The sequence below is a fragment of the Podarcis muralis genome, chromosome 2 (assembly GCF_964188315.1).
Source record: "Podarcis muralis chromosome 2, rPodMur119.hap1.1, whole genome shotgun sequence".
Classification (NCBI taxonomy): domain Eukaryota; kingdom Metazoa; phylum Chordata; class Lepidosauria; order Squamata; family Lacertidae; genus Podarcis; species Podarcis muralis.
The window spans coordinates 95135430-95156257 of record NC_135656.1 but is presented as its reverse complement, the minus strand read 5'-3'; the positions used below and the strand labels follow the sequence as shown (position 1 = coordinate 95156257).

Here is a 20828-nt window from a genome sequence, read left to right as displayed (position 1 = left end):
AGAACTGAATGCTATCTCAGCAGCCATCATATGAATTGTAGAGAGAGAACTTGACATGAAGGTGTGGAAAGTTCACTCTCTTCAGGGCAACCCATCAGAGAGGGAAAGATGCTTTGGTCAGATTTTGACAGTTGTGGGAAAGAGGAACTTTGGGAGGTGTGGATTTCTAGGCAGCTTGTGGGGCCCTAGTCCTCTGATCCTGTGGGGAGAGAGGGGAAGGAAAGTACACTAGTGGCCAAAATTGTGGAAAGCTGCATATCAACCTGAGCAAGTTGTGTTTCCTTTTTCTGATTATTTGGCTATAACTCTTGATAGAATACAGATAATTGAACAAACTTCATTGCAATACATTCTTCACTAAATTATCTTTCCATTGATATATAATTTTATGGTATTACTCCAAAAAAATGTGATGTTATGAGCCATCAAACCTCGGAAATACACTTTCCCCAAAAGGTTTCCACAATTTTGGCCACTAGTGTATACACCCAGAAGATAAAGAGGAATATAGACATCCAGAAGGAGCTGACAGGAGAGAGAGAGAGAAAGAGAAAGAGTGAAACCGAGATTTATTGTTCTAGCAATCTGTTTTGATGTATTGGGTTGTCTATATGTTTGTATCTACAGTACTATTATACATGTGTGTTATTGAACTGTTTTACAACCGTGTGGGAAATCTACTGCCTCATGAAATGGTTAAAAGGTGGGATATTATTATTTATTAAATTCCTACACTGCCTTTCATCTGAAAAATTATCATACCTCGGGTTGAATATGCTTCATGTTGAGCGCATTCGAGTTGCGCTCTGCGGCAACCCGGAAGTAACGGAGCGCATTACTTCCGGGTTTCGCTGCTCGCGCATGCAGATGCTCAAAACGATGTCACGTGCATGTGCATAAGCGGCGAAAAGCGACACGTGTGTGCGCAGATGTGCCATCACTAGTTACGTTTGCTTCTGGATGCGAACAGGGCTCCGGAACGGATCCTGTTGACATTGTGAGGTACCACTGTACAGGGTAGTTCACCACATAAAAATCAAAATGAGAACACAAAATACATGATAAAAACCAACAATATCCCCCAAAACATATTTAAAAGTCCATAGATTGATTGTTTAATCAGCCAAACGCTTGATTATAGAGAAATAGGGATGCGGGTGGCGCTGTGGGTTAAACCACAGAGCCTAGGGCTTGCCGATCAGAAGGTCAGTGGCTCGAATCCCTGCGACAGGGTTAACCCCCCTTTGCTTGGTCCCAGCTCCTGCCGACCTAGCAGTTCGAAAGCACAAAAGTGCAAGTAGATAAACAGGTACCGCTCCAGCGGGAAGGTAAACGGCATTTCCGTGTGCTGCTCTGGTTTGCCAGAAGCTGCTTGGTCATGCTGGCCACATGACCCGGAAGCTGTATGCCGGCTCCCTTGGCCAATAAACGAGATGAGCGCCACAACCCCAGATTTGGCCACTACTGGACCTAATGGTCAGGGGTCCCTTTACCTTTTTAAAGATATGTAAGGAAGGTGCCAGGTGAGTGCCCCTGGGGAGAGGATTCCACAAATGGGTAGCTGCTGCAGAAAAGGCCTTTTCCTGTGTTGCCTCCAGACTTCTCGTCGAAGGGGCACATGAAGAAGGGCCTCAGATGATGATTGCAGGGTCAAGGATGGTTCATCTGGGGAGAGGTATAGCTGCCCTTAGCCGATACAAATAAAACTGTCTTTTGTTTAGTTATGACCTTCAATATTTGGGATTTGGTTGTGGGATTTGCAATTTTGTTTCCTCCCCCCCCCCCTTGCAACTACATTTGATGCTGAACTTCTAATTTTTGGGAAAGGGTACCTCTTCCTTGGACAATATTAGCCGCGGCCACAGAGAAGAGGGTTTGTCACTTCAGCAAAAGCTTATCATTTGTGAGAGAAAGGGTGGAAATCACGATCCTTCCTAGCTAGAAAAAGAAAGAAAGATTTGAGGCTTGGAGGCATGATTCTTTGTGACAGTCAGAGAAAGTGGAGTGATTTAGTAGAGTATTACTTCGCTCCCTCAAAATGTTGAGTTTGTTCCTGCCTGTCACCCAAGCTCTAGAAGAAGGATGATGGGAAGGAAGTCGCTGAGCAGTACCACTGGCACAAGTAAATCAAAGGAACAGTTTGCTGGTATTAGGTTTTGCAGTCTACTACAATAGTTTCCAAGCTGGGTGTGGTGGTTGCCGTTCTTATAGCCCCCTTGTAAACAATTAGTTGTTTGGGGGGGGTGTCATTTTTAAACAGGCATGAGGGAAGATGTGCCAGCACTTCTTCCTTGTGAACATGGTCTTCTTGGCAGATGATGTTGCCTCCACTTTCTGGTGCCCCCTTAATCTGCACCTCTGTTACAGATTGCAACCTATGGCCAACAAATCCAGTATTGTCTATAGGCAGCAGCTATTGAGGGTCTTTGGCTCAGGTTTTCCGTCACCTGCTATCTGGCAGCACTTTTAATTAGGGCAGGTTGGCCAAGGGGCCTCCAGGTAAATCAGGTTTGTTTCCCTTACTTCCTCTCAGACTGTGAGTAGGTGGGCATTGTTAAAATGGAAAAAAAGGAATGCAGAATAATGAAGTACTTGCTTCCATTAAAACAATGTTTCTGCCAATACATCCATGAAATGTAAATTGCTCCATAAAGAACGCCCTGTCACACCTCCTAAATAGATCACTTGCATACATCCATACAAAATATAGTCCCTGTGTGTGCTTTCATAGATTGAAATTGAACCTTTGCTTCTTGTCAACCCAGCCAGATAGGTGGGGTATTATTATTATTATTATTATTATTATTATTATTATTAATTACAAGCAAAAAAACAGACACCACTAACTGCTGGCCCCTGTAGTTCATAAGAATCAGAATATAGAATATAAAATCTTCTCATGTCCTTTTCATTGTCTTGCCAATTTTTGTGATACTAACTACTCCTCCTGGGAAACATGTTCCTATTTGTCAAGGCCGCTTACTTTATACTAGAGACATCTGGTTTAAAAGATGGTTTAAGTGAAGGTATTCTTAGCTGTTAATTCTGGGGTTTCCCCCCAAAGCACTCACCTGTGCATGCAGATATTTAAAAATGTGCATATGTGTGTGTGTGCATAAAAGCAAGCTACAGGCATTTGAATGTGGTCCTATTTGGAACAAGATGCACATCACTATGTCTTATTATGCTGAGACGGCTAATTAGTCGGACGTCCCTTGATGAGGCACACTGGGGACGTATCCTACAATGAAGAATTCTGTCTTTCTAGCCAAGCTGAGAGGATGATTGAATAGCCAAACCTGATTGTTATATACCTGCTGCTTCTGTAAGGACACACTCCGGTGAAAACATTGGTAAGCTAGAAAGGTATGTCAGTTGAGCATTTGTCACAGCAGTTGCAAGATTTAAAAGGAATTAATGGGGCCGCTTCCTATGTGCAGCTTCATTCTGTCGAAGCCCCATTTTAAAGCTCATGTATGTGATAGGAAATAAACAAGGAAAGTTACCAAGACAAATGCAGTACATTATTCAGCCATCAAAGTTGCAAAAGATGGAAATTTAAAATACGTAAACACTAACCCAATTGACATTTGATAACTCTGGGGTTCTCAACATGGTGCCCATGGGCTCTGCAGGGTCCTCAGTTACCCCCTTGGCTCCTTGCCAAGGGCCCTACCTAATCCACCTCTCCCATATGAGGGTTTGGGGCTCTTAGGGGGGTGTTTCAGTTGCAGAGTTCGCTTGGGTTTTGGGGCGGGAAATAGTGCCTACTTTTTTGTCTGCTTTGGTTTTGGGGGAGATGTTCTGCCTGTTTTTGGAGGTGGGTTTTGACTGTGAAATTGGTTTTTGTGGGGCCCACAGCAGTTTCTTGGATTTCCAAATGGGTCACCAGGCAACAAAATGGTTGAGGACCGCTAGGTCAACTATTTAGCTGCAAGGAGAAAAGGGAAACGTTTCAAAATGGTATTGTAGTATGAATCGAAACATCATGGCTTTAAAATGGGAAAATGCAGTTCACGTTCTTTCCAAGCACCCTATACAGTGGTACCTCGGGTTACAGATGCTTCAGGTTACAGACTCCGCTAACCCACAAATAGTACCTTGGGTTAAGAACTTTACCTCAGGATGAGAACAGAAATTGTGCGGCAACAGCGGGAAGCCCCATTAGCTAAAGTGGTGCTTCAGGTTAAGAACAGTTTCAGGTTAAGAACGGACCTCAAGAACGAATAAAGTTCTTAACCCGAGGTACCACTGTATAATAAATATATGCCCACATTATGGACTGTGGTTGATTCATTAGCAGATCTCACTGCCACCCATTGTTTGAACGATTTACCTTGAGCTAGGGGCAGAGTTAAAAGCCTAGCCATTGTGTATCTTCTGCTAATACTGGGCATTGCTGAAAAGGGACAAAGGCTAATACTCCCTTGTGAAGGTAATGGAGGTGTAAAGATCTCATGGAAGAATTCTAATTAATGGTGATTCCCCGTGGCAGTTGCCACACTGATGCATCTTTGAGCAGATTTCTAGACAGAGCATATCTAGGTTTCCTAAAGTTCTAGGAGAGCAAAGGTTAGGATTGCAGCTTTGATGTTTTGTTGGCCCCAACTATAGAATTTAATGAAGATTGGGAATTCTCCTTTCTTCTAGATCTGGCTCGCCATAAGTATATACTGCTGTAAAGGTTGTTTCATGTTTTTTTCTAATGTTGTCTGGGTTTATGTTTTACATGAACTTACATACGTGTGTGCAGCAAATGTATGTTTTTAATTGTGAATCTGCAAGTGTTTTCCACAGCTGAGGAGCCACACATGAAGTGGCCTCATTTTGTGATGCTGTTTTCTCATTTGTTCCTAATTAGCAGGGAGTTCTGGCAGCAAGGTCAATACATTCTTTTTGATACTTTCAGTTGATGAGTTCTATGGGTCAATGAAGACCTGATAGTCAAGTGCCAATGGCTGTGTGAAAAATAGCTTGCTGGTTAATGAAAGGCAGCTTTAGTTCTGACAAAATTTGACCTATGTGAAATAATGCACATGGCTAAACTCTTCTCATAGCTCCATGAATCGAAAACAAATTTATTGCTGTTCCACTTTAGAAGGTTTATTGTAGACTGGTGCTTCTGGGTTTCTTCACATAATATTGAAAACAACATACATCTCAGAAGCTGAAGAAAGACCTCACTGGGTTGCATTACATTATTACATAAATCTACACATTTTGGCGAGGGGAGGGGGAAGTTAAGCAGAGAACTAAATAAGGATCTACTAAATGGGTATATTTGGGGAACACATTTCTAAGGTGACTCATATAGACAATACATGGGAACATGAACAATTAATCTTCATGGGCTATAGCAAAATTACTTTGGGAGTGTTTCCTAATGGAAGAAAAAGCCATGGAGTGCAAGATTATGAGTCGCCACCCAACACAACTATGGTTGGTTATCCTGCACAGCTTCTGGAATCATCAGTCTTTCTACTATACTTGGTCTAAAGCTGACTTCTGATACCCAAGGATTTTCAAACATTCTTTTATTAGAAATACACCTAAGATGCATGACATGGTGTGCTTCGTCTGCCTTCAAATATACTGGGACGAGAAATCAGAGCCAAGTTGTGATGAATTTCCTACTCATCTCAGTCAGTTTATGCAGTCAGCAGCATCTAATGTTAAAACTTTTCTGGACTTTCCTCACAACGAATGCAGTCCTACACAAAGAAAGGTATCTTGGATATGCACAATCTAGACTTTTCTCATGTGTTTCTCACTCTACATACCAGTTTTGTTTTTTAAAGGAAGCATTTAAATATGCAGCCATCCACCAGCAGTATAACATGGTGTATAGCTCAGGGAATGCTGCTTTCCTTCATGCTTATGCTGATGGTATAAACCTTATTGACATCAGCTAAAGAGAATGTGCTTGATGTGATTGGCCTTAGCTACTTAACACTGTGGACTTGGGCAAATACCGTATTTTTTGCTCTATAAGACTCACTTTTTCCCTCCTAAAAAGTAAGGGGAAATGTGTGTGCGTCTTATGGAACGAATGCAGGCTGCACAGCTATCCCAGAAGCCAGAACAGCAAGAGGGATTGCTGCTTTCACTGCGCAGCGATCCCTCTTGCTGTTCTGGCTTCTGAGATTCAGAATATATTTTTTATTGTTTTCCTCCTCCAAAAACTAGGTGCGTTTTGTGGTCTGGTGCGTCTTATAGAGCGAAAAATACGGTAAATGCATGTCAATTGTCTAGATACACTTTGCAGCAGCTTTCCACACACAGAATCACTATGAATATAGGAAATGTATAATACTATACTGCAGTCCTATGCACATGAAGATAAGCCTCAATTCACTAAATGGGGCTTACTTCATAATAAACATGCATAGGATTACTTTGTTACTTTTTTTGTGTGTGTTATATTTAACAAGGAGAAGTAAAAAAAAAAAAAGTAAGACTGAAGACAGCTTCTATGGCATTTTATAATTTTTCATGGAGCATTGAATTGTATAGGAGGTACTTATGTCAAATTTAATGGTAACGTTCACAGAAATCTTGAGTGATGCATACTTTCGTACATAAGTTCTCAATTTAGTGTTGATAGATAACAATAACTCACTGGAAAAAATCAAAGACCACAGTGCAAAAATAAATATATAATTTTAAATAAATAAATATACTGCCATTATTCTGATACAGAATTATTACATAGTGATATTGTTATATTTACATAACAAGTCATGTTCTTTAATTAGACTTTTCCGATTTTTAAAAAATATATAAAGTACACTTCAAATATCTGACAAGCTGCTAGTTTATGCCAAATAAAATGAAAATAATTCTTTCTCTTCTCATACTCAGAGTGTATTAATTTTAAACAGTATTTTTACTACTTAAATGCTTTGGTGCTGGTTGTCATTTTTAAATAACATAAAGAACACAGTTGAAGTGTTTAAAATAATGTTATTTCTAATCTAAATTATTATTATTATTATTATTATTATTATTATTATTACTACAACAAATATGTACCTGGATTATCATAGTCTAACAAATCGTCTTGTTCGTAGCCCTATATTGCAGTGCAAAATACTTTAATTCAATCTTAGTAGATTCAGAAAAATCTTGAGCAAATTTATGTAAACTGACTTGGTAATTATGGGCATCCATTTTCTAGATGGCTAACCTGATCATCCTTAAGCAGGCCAGATTTTAGGAGAGAGGAGCTATCTGTACTATTCCTTCAGTATAAGTCTGCACAGTTTGTGATCTAAGCCAAATGCAACACAGCAAAGATGCATTGGGGCCTGCCAGTTTCCTCTTGTTACCTGTTTTTGTAGGCTACACAAACAGGAGGTTTATTGAGCCTCAGGTAGTCTGCCACACATGACTGATGTGCTATGTTTGAACTGGCAAGTCTCAAGTTGTACAGGTCTACTTCAGCACATAAGGGACGCGGGTGGCGCTGTGGGTTAAAGCCTCAGCGCCTAGGGCTTGCCGATCGAAAGGTCGGCGGTTCGAATCCCCGCGGCGGGGTGCGCTCCCGTCGTTTGGTCCCAGCGCCTGCCAACCTAGCAGTTCGAAAGCACCTTCGGGAGCAAGTAGATAAATAGGGACCGCTTACCAGCGGGAAGGTAAACGGCGTTTCCGTGTGCTGCGCTGGCTCGCCAGATGCAGCTTGTCACACTGGCCACGTGACCCGGAAGTGTCTGCGGACAGCGCTGGCTCCCGGCCTATAGAGTGAGATGAGCGCACAACCCTAGAGTCTGTCAAGACTGGCCCGTACGGGCAGGGGTACCTTTACCTTTACCTTTTACTTCAGCACATATTAGCTTGTGCTGTTAAGAATATGAAGAACTCCCTGAAATTGTCCAGCTGAAAACATCTTGGCTACCATGAACTATGGTATCATAAAAATGATAATGGTTACAATGCAAGAAAGTACATTGGAAAATTTCCAGTGACAAATGACTTCATCACAATAACAAGTAAGGATCTTAATACATGGAATACAGTAATGGCACAGAATCCTTCCCCATGCTTTCGCTAGAAAAAGATATCTTCGTTTTTGAACTCCGGTAAACATTTGTATTTGCTAGGAGAAATCCAGACACAAGCCAAATTAGGTAGGCATGGACAGCTGTGATAAATTCTCTTCCCCCAAAATGGAATCTGAAAACAAATAGTTAATGTTAAAGAAATGAAGGCAAGAAGACAACTCAGCAGTAGGTGCCTGCCATTAACACTAAAGTTTTCACACTAGTATATTAAACTAGTTCAAAGGGATCCCCCAAAACATATCCCAAAACATATCCCATCTTCCTTACAGGTGTACTGACCTGTTTTCCTCTCTTGGTGTTTATTCTTAACTATATAATGTGAAACTGATCCTCTGTGTACACAACCATCATTTCAAAAGAGCAGTAAGTCTGGTATAGATTATTATGGTGTACCAATGGGAGGATGACTTTCGGCAAAGACCTAATCCAAAGTTTTACAGCATTGGTATTTGCTATCCCACATATGCTACCTTGCTTCAGATTGGGCCTTCCAATAGGATCATCCAACAACATATACCTATGTCGTACCTGTGGGAGAATAAATATTTCTAGTGCTTTCCTGGAAACAGCACTCAATATTTGCCTGTAAAAAAAGGAAATGGGTTCAACAGGGGCAGCAGTGGACTTGTAATAGGGCATGAGACTTGTAAGATTGCACAGAGCCTCAAAAATATTCTTACGTACCAGCTGCACAGGCAGGTTTCACTTTATTTTTGCCCAATGTTTCTGTTAAGCACCTCAGAATTTTTTTCCCAATGGGGCAGATAAATCTGTTCATTTTTAGAATACCTTGCTTTTGCAAAATGGAACCAAATGGATTCCTTTCAGTCAGAAGTTTAGGAGTTGATTATGTGCAGCTCAGTGCAATGCCACACTTTCAGCCAATGAGAAACACAAGTCAAAATCAAATTTTATTATGATGTAAGCAGGACAAATATGGACGCGGGTGGCGCTGTGGGTAAGAGCCTCAGCGCCTAGGGCTTGCCGATCGAAAGGTCGACGGTTCGAATCCCTGTGGCGGGGTGCGCTCCCGTTGCTCGGTCCCAGCCCCAGCGCCTGCCAACCTAGCAGTTCGAAAGCACCCCCGGGTGCAAGTAGATAAATAGGGACCGCTTACTGGCGGGAAGGTAAACGGCGTTTCCGTGTGCTGCGCTGGCTCGCCAGATGCAGCTTGTCACGCTGGCCACGTGACCTGGAAAGTGTCTCTGGACAGCGCTGGCCCCCGGCCTCTCAAGTGAGATGGGCGTACAACCCTAGAGTCTGTCAAGACTGGCCCGTACGGGCAGGGGTACCTTTACCTTTACTTTTTAAGCAGGACAAATACATATGAAGACACTTCAGCTAACGCTTCAAAAATTATTTCAGAATGACTCAGAATCTGCTCCATATTGATGAGAAGGGAATGGAAGCAGGCAGTTGAACTGTATATACAGTATATACAATTTGTCTGTATATACGGTAGCCAAAATATTTTGCATGTGACAAGTCAAAAGAATAGGGTGGTGCTATTTACTGCAGCATACCCCTTCCCAATGCCTTATTATTGTTTCTCCTCTTGTACAACTGAGCTGGGAAGCAATACAGTTTTGGAGGAACCGTAAATGCCAAAATCTATGCCTAGTCAGATGTGTGAACTCCCTTCCTCTCCTGTTCCTGTTTGCTTTGCTATAAACCTCTACAGTCTGTTTGATATCTGTGGCAGGGATAGGAGTAGCCAATGTGGTGCCCACAAAATGCTGTGGCCTACAACTCTCATTATCTCTGACCACTGACAATGTGGTCTGAGGCTGATGGGAGTTGTAGTCCAACAATGTTTGAAGGGTACCATGTTAGCTACATGGTTTACAAGTATGGTTTACCTACTTTTTGCTAAAAACCATGGGCTTGGCGGTATTATGCATTTCTCCAAACCATACACCCACAGCAAAATTTTCCTCTAAAAACAAAACTGTTGCCAATAATGATGTTTCATAGTGTTACTGCAAATAATTGGGTGGGATTAATTATGTATCTAGTCCCATCAGAATAACACAATTCACTGGGGTCAACAAGACCTTTTTTTGTGTGTCAGATTTTCTTCTCAAAGACCAATGCATTTTGTTCTTGCATTACAGTATTATTGTCAAAGCATCATGTTGTGTATTTTTTTCTTTATAAAATGTTGCACAAATAATATTTTATTCACCTTAATGGAAAGAAAAAAAATCTATAGAAGTGGTAGCAGGGCTAAATGAATTGCAACTCAATCTTATCTGAAAGACTAACATTTAATCTGTGTTCTGATTTAAGCAGTATGCCTTTACTGATCTCTGATCAGCTTATATCAGTTGGTGGTCCACTTTACAAGCTCTCCATGTGTGATTTAACAAAGGGCACTCAAGGCTAATCTAGTATGAAGACAAAATTGCCTTTCAATTTAGGCTTGTCCTTGCAGATCAAGTTTAAACTCAGTGGTGTGGTAGTGAGGGAAAATAGAAATTGAATATGTCTGCTTTGTACCTGACCAGCAGACAAATGGGGAATGTCAGTGTTTTGACACTTTGAATGGTCTTCTGTAACCCCTATGGATAATATGAGCTTTTTTGCAAATAAATTGGATGATTTTGAGCTATTTCTGAGGAACATCGGCTGCAGTATTCTGGATATGACGTATGGCAGCCCTAGCTTCAGGGCTAAATTGCCAGGACTAATTTTACTGAACAGTAAATACTTTGAGAACCAGTGCTAGAAACAATACAAAACAAGACCAAGATTTTCAAGAATATGCAGTCAGTGACATCCTTCCCTGCTTCTTCTTTAACAGCAGACCAAGAAAGAAATGGGAAGAAAGGTAATGGCTCCACCCCTCATTGCATGGAATGAGAATGAATGTATTTAGGGGAGAAAAAGGGTGACAGTGCCTTCTTGCAGCTTTATGGACTATCCCGTCCATTGTCTGCCCCAATAAAACAATATGAAGAAAAACCAATGGTTTGTACATAGGGTACTAGCAAGCAACTGAGTGTCAAACTGTCAGTTGGGTCTTGCCAATGCTACTTAAAGGATAAAGAGAGCTCCATTGTTAGGTTACAAGCTGAGTGAGCTATATCCTTAACAAGAAAAAGAGACGGAGCAGTAGAGTAAGCCTAAGTGCATGGTGCAATAGTGAAATGTGGATATGGTTAGGAACAGAGTATTGCCATAAAGTCTAGCAATGGTAAGAGAGTACAACCATAAGCTATGAACCTTAATATTTTCAAAACACTTTGGACTATATTCTCAGACTCCTATCAAAAGGGGGCGTGGGGCGTGGCGGCGGGCAGACCATGCATAATTTCCCAAAGAAGAGGTGGTTCAAAATGCAGCAGCCAGATTACTGGCTGGAGTTCCATTTAGATCTCACATAACCCCGCTTTTAAAACAGCTGTACTGGTTGCCAGTTTGTTTCTGGGCTCAATTTAAGATGCTCATGTTAGTGTTTAAAAGGCTAAACAACACAGGCCCCAAATACCTGAACAGCAGTGCCAGCTCCTGGGGCTGAGCTCTTTCGGCCTCCATGAATATTTTTGGGGTGTTTGGCCACCTTGAATATTTTTGGGGTGTTCAAAAAGCATGAAGGCGAAGCATGGAGCCCAGCGTAATGTGGCTCCAGTGCCCAGCTCCTCCTTCTCCTGCCGCTGGGGGAAGGAAGTTTGAAGCAACTTCCTGCAGGTGGCAGCACCAGGAGGTGGTGGAGGAGGAGCAACTGGCCATTGATGCCACATGTTCGGATCTGCCCCAGGCTCCTTCTGACTCCTGCTGTAAGATTACCAGACGTCCCTGTTTCCCAGGGATAGTCCCCAGATTTACAGCTTTCTCAGCATTCACATGTATGTAGCGAACAATAAGTGTCCCCGGATTCATTGAAAAACATCTGGTAACCTTATCCTGACATCACATGTGCAATGCCCCACCCCAAATCGCCCTTGTGTACCCTTAAAATCTGCCCTAGAGGGTTGATGAGAGCTGCAGAGGAGATGAGAGAAAGGCACGTGATCAGAAGACTACTCAAAACAATGTTGGATTCCAACCTCTGGAAGGAAGCAATGAGGTACTTTGATTACCTGAACAATTTGCCTACTCAAATGATTAATAGCTCTGGAAATCAGCAGGGTTTGAATGATCACTTATAAGAAACAAGAGTATAAGGATAGTTTTAAGATGCTTATATTCTGTAATGTGAAAGAAAAGCATTGGACTTTATTTTTTTTTACCTTAAGACCTCTTACAGAATAACACTGACAGTAATATATTTATTTGCGTATGTTCTTATGATGCTGTTTCCATAAAAAGAAAACTTCCTCTGTAAAGTATATGTTCTTGCACTTTTGCAATGGATAATATTTTATGCAGTTTGACTTAGAACAAAATATATTCATATTTCCTTCTACCCTGTCAGTTACGGTATCACACAGGGTACCAGAAAAAAAATACTAACTTTATGACTCAAAGGATGACAGTCTTCTCCCAAGGTTCCCATTGGTGTGCACATCCGCAGGCTCCGAATCCAGAGGCTAACAGCACAACACATGCCTCCACCACACTGTAGATCTCTGTCACAAGCCTTAAACATAATAAACAAACACACAGTATTAGATAAGTAAAATTACTAAAAATAAACTGGACTACTACCCCATTATCTTATTGTACATCTAAAAGCCTGTATTTTCAAGAGGCTTTGCTAACACAAGGAAATTGTGGGGTTCGGGATTCACATGGTCATATAGCCCATTAGAAGCTGAAGCAAGTTTGTTTGTTTCTTTAAATTAAAAATCCTTAAATTTAGTAATTGGAAATCTTTTAATCTTAACAGGTGGAACCTACATATCAAATGTCACATGCTGTCTTTCCTCCAACCACCATCCTCAGTTCAAGTAAAGATAACCTGTGGTCTGGATCCAGCAGCTAAAGTCAGCCACAAAGGCCCCACTGAAACCAGTGGGGATTATTTAGTTGGATCCAGGCCACTAAATTATTTTATACCATTAATGGTGCCAAACAGAATGAGATGATGGGTTAAATGATTATTTTGTTGCCAAAAGAAACATGCATTGCAAGAGGTTCTATATTAGCTCTTATGCCACAGAATAGCAGAGCAAATATTTGTGATATTTAACAATACAATGTCTCAATGTTCAGGCAGAGGTAAGATCTGTCTTATCTTCACCAGAATGCCTGCAATCACTTCTGAAACACAAAAACAATATTAATCTGGTCCAACAAAAGCAGAAGCCCCTTTTTCTTTCTATTAGAATACTTTTAATGTTTTGATTTATTTATAGCAGGCATAACTCTGTAGCTAAAAATGGAACAAGTCATTGGAGCTTGTTTCTCTGGATATTAACTGAAGCTCTTATAAATCAAGCTTGCTCACGCAAGTATATAGTGGTTTACTCATGCAAGTATATAGTGGTTTACAAAAATCTAAGAATGCTAAGAACAAAATTACACAAAAGAACAAAATTACACAAAATTACACAAAATTCAAGAAAATAAATTGCAACTTCCATGAAAACATGTGCAACACTATTCCAGTCATTCCTGTTCAGAAGTACCATTGAATTTAATGGATTTCACTCCCATGTAAGTGACAATAGGATTGCAGCCTAAAGCTTTTCTGTTATTGATTGTCTATCTTATAATTTCTGGTAAAAGTCGATTTGAAAAGAAGATTCCTAGAGTATTTATTCATTTGTGACACACATAGGCCACAATTTATCAGGGAACAATCTGAGGCATTCATGCTGACCATAGTTATACTAAATACCATGTCATGTCAGCTATAAAAGACTGGCAGGCATCAAATGTTAAATATATTGAACATCCTATCCCAAAATATGTGGTTAACACTTTATATAAAAATTTACTCAGGAGAACCTTCAGACAAAACGAGGATTCATTCAAGCTCTAAAGTCTCTTGCGTGTTCATTTCCCACCCTTGCCTCTTCCATACTGTTATGACCAGAACAGGCCACAACTCCTTGCCCATCAAGTCAGTTTCCTTTTAATTTGTAAATAAAAAGTCTTTGTACTGTTTTATTATGTTAAAATCAGCAGGAATCCTAGACTGGTAGAATGAATGGTTGCTTAAGGACTGGTGACAGACTGATGTCAGTCAGTCTGACATCAATACCAGGGAAGATTCTGGAGCAGATCATTAAGCAAACAGTCTGTGAGCACCTAGAAAGGAATGCTGTGATCACCAATAGTCAGCATGGATTTCTGAAAAATAAGTCATGTCAGACTAACCTGATCTCGTTTTTTGACAGAATTACAAGCCTGGTAGATGAAGGGAACGCAGTGGATGTAGTCTACCTTGATTTCAGCAAGGCATTTGACAAGGTGCCCCATGATATTCTTGTAAAGAAGCTGGTAAAATGCGGTCTTGACTATGCTACCACTCAGTGGATTTGTAACTGGCTGACTGACCGAACCCAAAGGGTGCTCATCAATGGTTCCTCTTCATCCTGGAGAAGAGTGACTAGTGGGGTGCCACAGGGTTCTGTCTTGGGCCCGGTCTTATTCAACATCTTTATCAACGACTTGGATGATGGACTCAAGGGCATCCTGATCAAATTTGCAGATGACACCAAACTGGGAGGGGTGGCTAACACCCCAGAGGCCAGGATCACACTTCAAAACGACCTTGACAGATTAGAGAACTGGGCCAAAACAAACAAGATGAATTTTAACAGGGAGAAATGTAAAGTATTGCACTTGGGCAAAAAAAATGAGAGGCACAAATACAAGATGGGTGACACCTGGCTTGAGAGCAGTACATGTGAAAAGGATCTAGGAGTCTTGGTTGACCACAAACTTGACATGAGCCAACAGTGTGACGCGGCAGCTAAAAAAGCCAATGCAATTCTGGGCCTCATCAATAGGAGTATAGCATCTAGATCAAGGGAAGTAATAGTGCCACTGTATTCTGCTCTGGTCAGACCTCACCTGGAGTACTGTGTCCAGTTCTGGGCACCACAGTTCAAGAAGGACACTGACAAACTGGAACGTGTCCAGAGGAGGGCAACCAAAATGGTCAAAGGCCTGGAAATGATGCCTTATGAGGAACGGCTAAGGGAGCTGGGCATGTTTAGCCTGGAGAAGAGGAGGTTAAGGGGTGATATGATAGCCATGTTCAAATATATAAAAGGATGTCACATAGAGGAGGGAGAAAGGCTGTTTTCTGCTGCTCCAGAGAAGCGGACACGGAGCAATGGATCCAAACTACAAGAAAGAAGATTCCACCTAAACATTAGGAAGAACTTCCTGACAGTAAGAGCTGTTCGACAGTGGAATTTGCTGCCAAGGAGTGTGGTGGAGTCTCCTTCTTTGGAGGTCTTTAAGCAGAGGCTTGACAACCATATGTCAGGAGTGCTCTGATGGTGTTTCCTGCTTGGCAGGGGGTTGGACTCGATGGCCCTTGTGGTCTCTTCCAACTCTATGATTCTATGATTCTATGATTTAATGCATGTTAGACAAATCCATGCTAATGTGTGGCAGGTGAGTTGTAGTATACTACTCCTGTGCTGTTTGATTACAGACAACTTGTTCTCCTCAAAGTTCACTTTCCCTGGACAGATCCTCATACATAGTTATGCATGAGCAGCCGGTTTCTGTATACAAAGATCCGTGAAGTTGGGGCATGACAACAATACCGAAAAGGAGAACCTGATACTGCTGGCCACCTACAGATACCATGTGTCACCTAAAACCACCATAAGAATGAACTTCAGAGTCTTAAAAGGGCCAGCGCTGCTTCTGCATCCCACAGCTTCCCTCCAAGTGTGCTCCCTGTACTGCAGGATCAGTTAAGTGCAGTGACAGGTATCAGGTTCTTTAGGGAAGGCACTTGTGAGGGTCCTGACTTGAGTCCTACAGCTATGGGAGTTCCTTCTGTGGGTTTCTGGCAGGTGCCATGGCCTTCTGAAAATGAGTAGGAAGCTTGGAACCCTCAACTTGGCCCCTTAGCTGATGCATCTGCGGCCTCCAGCTCTGTATCTGGAGTGCTGATGAACTCCGTGGTCATGACAATAGCATGAAAGTACTACAGCTGAGGCAAGGCACCTGCCTCTGTATCTGTAAGATGCTGACAGGCTGAGTATAGGCTGTCTATATTTTTTATCTTATATCATTTTAAAATTAAAAAAAACAACTGCATAGTAGAAACTTCACTTGAAAACAAAGGTGACGAGTCAGCTAAGATTGGGCTAAGATCAGTTTAATGCCAAAGTGGATTTTGAATGGTTTGTGAAAATGCCCTAAGTGCAGATGTGGAGAACCTTTGGCTTTTTAAATGCTGAAGAACTGCAATTCCGATCATCCACAGCAAACATGTCCAATGGTTAGCAATGGTGCAAGTTGGAGGTCAGCTACATCTGAAGAACCAAAGGTTCCTCACACCCGCCTTAGTGAAATCAAGGAATACATTCAGGCTATAATTCTAACCCCATTTACCTGGCAGCAAATCCCACTGAATTTAGTTGGTCATGTTTCTGAGAAGACATGGTTAGGACTGCACTGCAAAAATAACTTTGCTTTTGTTTCATTTCAAATACTCGGACTGTGAAGCTCTATAAGATTCTGCTGAGCAATGGCATCATAAATAAGCAGATTCACAGGAAAGTGTTTATGAACAGATAATGGCTCTGAGGGAAACATTACTGTCCACTGAAACAAATGCTCACTTTAGAATATTTCATTATGAATATAATTATACTCTACTGCATAAATATTATGTAATTTTAATAAGAAAATTGATATCAGAGCACATATTTACATAATAGATGGTAGCTTAAAAAAACTGGTTGTATGGTAATATTCAAAGTCATTACTACAATTTTATTTTGAATTCAGAGATGAGGCACAAGGTTATGTTAGTTTACATGTCAACAGGGAAGTAAATGCAAAACCAATTCCTAAGATTTGTATAAAATATTAATTGCTAAATACTGAAATATTAACTGGATTTTAGCTGGTATCATTCTATTTTCATATGTTTCATATATATTCTTAACATTGTAGAAATTTCAGTTCTATTCACTAGTTTGTTTTGTAGGGCAGAGTTAAATCCTAGATACGTCCCTATGTGTGCAAGAATTGCTGCACATTTACTTTATTTTTTGTTTTTTTTAAAAAAACAACACACAATATAAACTACCAGACAGAGCTCTTCACTGCAGATTGCTGCCACAGAAATTCTTTCAGATAGAGACCAGGCGGGTAATTTGAAAAGGCTAAAAGCAGTAGATGAAAAGTCCTTTTCTTGACCTTGTCACTTTTTCATCTTGCCCTTTCTACTTAGTCAAGGCAGGGCTTTTTTCAGCCAGAACTTGGCAGAACTCATTTCTGGCACTTCTCAGTTGGGTACCAGCACCTCTCAGGTGGATGCCATTGCCATTTTAAGAGGAGGTTGGCATTCATGGTGAGTTCTGGCATCTCTTTTTCTAGAAGAATAGCCCTGACTCCAGGTGTCTCTTCCTTTCCTAGGATGCCCTGGGTAGGTTGCTCTGTTTACTTTCTCTCCTCCCTCAGTCTCAAGGCCACTGAGGAGCATCCTCACACATCTTAAGATGTTCTCAGAGGTCTGGTCCCTACACACCTCCTCTCAGGATAACTCCCAGTGTGTGAAGGGCTTATGCTACCTAGGTGCTTCGAGTTGAAGGACAAGAAGGTAAGCTTCAAACCATTCCATTATGAAAAATAACAGATTTAAAAGAGGGACTTTCTTTGGAATTTGTTTATTTCAGATATTTATATACCCCTGAATTACTGAAGTATCTAAGCAGCATGTAGGCTGCAGGTTGATTGAGTAAACATTAAGAACATGATATGTTCAGAAATCAGCATATGTGTATTGTCTGCCCTCAAGCATTAAGCAGATAGTGTATATTTAACAGGGAGAAGAAAAGAGATTTATCCCAAACACAAATATTACTTTATATTACAGTTGTTCCTTTTATTACTTCATTAATACAAATGGAGAAGTCAGGGGAACCCTGCTCAAGGATACAATTCAGTTTCTTGTCAAATTATTCCTGCACATGCTGCTGTCATATGCAAGATTTGCTCTCTGCTTCTACCACTGGATTACCTCTTTTACAAGCTAGCATAGGCTGGATCATACCCCACCTGAATATATAGAGGTGGTCATTTAGCTACTTTCTTTGAAATTGTATTTACACCTGTAAAAAGAAAGTATCGTGCAATGGTAAAATAAAACAGAAAGTATTAGAGGAACCGGACATGAGGTTGTTCCTGTACTCCTTTACTGAGTCTGGCCATAAGTTCCAGCCAAGTGCCAAACTACAGAGGAGAATAAAAATGCCACATTAAGCGCCTTTGAAGAGACCCGCTATTAAGTGCAGTATTTTGTACTGAATGAAGGAATCTGTGCAGCATTGAGTTATAGAGCCTAATTTCCTTCATGGTGCTAGAAATCTATCAGCCCCGCCAATATGACATATAAGTCTTGCAACTTGTTAGCTTCCATCCTGCCCCTCCTGCTCCTCTCTTTCCTTCTGTCACCTGGACCTTAACAGTGAATCAAACTGCAGGAGGAAAACAGATTCAACGAAACAGGTTCAAGATCAAAGGCACAATGGATCCAACCTAAGGCAGGGGGGGAAAATAGAGCAGTTAGAGAGTCAAGACAATTGTTAAATAAAGCAGTTTTTAAAAATCCATTTAGAGAACTTCTGTCAATAACAACACTTTGTAAGGAATAGCCAAGCCCTTAGCAAAGGAAGAAGCAGGGGAAATCTTAAAAAGCTAAAAGTATTGCAGCCTATCCACCCTCCAGCCACAGAAAAATGTGGCTATTATAAAGTCACTTTGATTTCAAAGTCTTTCCGTAAGCTGAAATACCTGGTTGGAGCTTTTAAGAGAAAATGAACCTTTCAAAGTGTTACTCAGGCTCTTGTTGTCGTCCTTCCCCAGAATCGATTACATAAAAAGTTTCTTGGCAAGACAACAGGGAGTTGCGAATCGTTTAAAACGCCTCTTTGAAACGGCGAGAGGGGTGGACGTAGGTGAGAATCTCTCCCGGACTCCGGAGCTGAGTGAACATCTCCCCTGTCTTGAGAAATTTAATGTGACAGAGGAAGGAAGATTCTGAGGAACTCAGCACAGGAGTCTCGAATCCAGAAGGTGGTTTCACCTCAGGAAAAAACACACGTTTCTCCACAGTTGCCTCACCTTCCAAACTGAGCGCAGCTGGGGGAAGCTTTTGGAGTTACAGGTTGCGACGGCGCAAGGGCAGCTGGCTCCCAACTCCCGCCCAGGGACAACCCCAGCCTTAAATTAGCCAGTTAAAGCAGATAGTCAGTGCGGGAGGCGACTCAAGTTGCCTCAGTATCCCTCTGAGGCGACTGCCATGAGCGCGCCTTTGTCTCCCGTCCCAACCCTCTTTCCCCAGAATAGCCATAATACTCCAGGGGACAAGCTCCATCCACCCCACAACAGCCGGATACTACCAGGCACGCACGCAAAGCCTCAGGATCAGGCCCGCCTCACCCCATAAACTTCAGCAGCTCGTTTCAGGCGAACGCCTCCCCAAAAGCCCCCGAGGCGCGCGGGGAGTCGACTCAGGCGCGCACCGTGCCCTCTCGCAGGAAAAGAACCGAGCAGCGCGCCTCGTCGGTCCTTTCCTCCACAGAAAACCCCCCACAGCACACTTAAAAGCCATTCTTGCCTCTCGCACTCTCGACAGCACTCGCCTACTCGCCACCCCGTCTCGGCTGGTGGTGCTGCTTTCAGCCAATCCAGGATTTCCCGCCAAAATAGCCACCAGGCTCAGACGGCAGAAAGGGCGCACTTGTCTCGCCCGCTCCAACCGTCGAGGTTAACTCGTGTCTCGCCAGTCCTTCCTTTCTCGTGCAAGGTGTCACCCCCACCCCACCCCACTCCCTTTGCCAAGTCTATTTGGTGGCGATAATCCCTCGCCCCAGAGGCTGCCCCTCTCACCCCAGTGATAACTGCAGAATCCCCCGTGGAGAGCAGCAGGAAGAGGAGCGGGACGCAGCTCAGGCTCCTCATGGCTCCCTCTGTTCTCTCTCCCCGGGGCTGTGTGTGCAGCTCTCCGCGCGCTTAAGCCTTGCTCAGGGCTCCCCTCAGGGCAGCAGCAACCGTGAGGAGCAGGAGTGGAGCCGGGGCCGCTCCAGCCCGTTATAAAGCTTAGGGCTGCCATTCAAAGGCAGGATGAGTCACTCACCCACCTACCCAGCAACGCTGCCGTCGGGGGAGAGGGACGGGAGGGGGGTGGAGGGCACGCGCAGGAGCAGCCACATAAACACACAACACAAAACAAGCGCGCACCTCCTCCCCTCACGCTCTCAAGGAGTAGTAGCGCGGCGATTCCCTCGCGCAGAAAAGTGCACAGATACGAGGAAGGGGGGCGCTCCAGGCTGGGTTGCTTTCCGTTGCCACAAATGGGTGGGGTGGGCTACTGTCAGCTTTATATATTTGCCGTGAGAAGGGTAAATGGGCGGGGGTGGGGAAGCAGGCAAGGCCACCTTGGGGATGCTGAGGAAATAAAACTTGCAAGAAGAGCACCGATTCCACAGTAAACACGCGTCTGGAAGCAGGAGCCCATGCAGTCCTACCAAAGAAACCCAAGTAAATGTACGTTCTAACATGGAAATATATGCACACAGGCAGTGCCAGATTTACGTCTAAGCTAAACAAGCTATAGCTTAGGGCCCCACACCCTTGGCCCCCCCCCAAAAAAAAATAAAGGAAAAAAAACCCACTGGA

The 20828-nt window shown here is 42.4% G+C and overlaps 1 protein-coding gene across 1 annotated transcript; it reads right to left on the bottom strand.

The window, feature by feature from the left end:
- Nucleotides 1-7326: 7326 nt before the first annotated feature.
- On the bottom strand, nucleotides 7327-20212 carry PROK2 (prokineticin 2). The gene is made up of 3 exons (XM_028721046.2): nucleotides 20040-20212; nucleotides 12517-12642; nucleotides 7327-8172 (listed from the first exon to the last, which is right to left on the bottom strand). The coding sequence occupies exons 1-3, from the start codon at nucleotides 20109-20111 to the stop codon at nucleotides 8047-8049; spliced, it is 324 nt and encodes a 107-aa protein (XP_028576879.2). The 5' UTR covers nucleotides 20112-20212; the 3' UTR covers nucleotides 7327-8046.
- Between the last annotated feature and the right edge of the window lie 616 nt (nucleotides 20213-20828).

What these genes read in the sequence shown, in the direction of transcription:
- PROK2 (XM_028721046.2), bottom strand. Translation starts at nt 20,111, where the DNA reads ATGAGGAGCCTGAGCTGCGTCCCGCTCCTCTTCCTGCTGCTCTCCACG. An exon ending in ATTCTGCAGTTATCACTGGG is followed by an intron (nt 12,643 to 20,039) that starts GTGAGAGGGGCA and finishes ATTATGTTTAAG; the next exon opens with GCTTGTGACAGAGATCTACA. An exon ending in GTCATCCTTTGAGTCATAAA is followed by an intron (nt 8,173 to 12,516) that starts GTTAGTATTTTT and finishes ATTTGTTTTCAG; the next exon opens with ATTCCATTTTGGGGGAAGAG.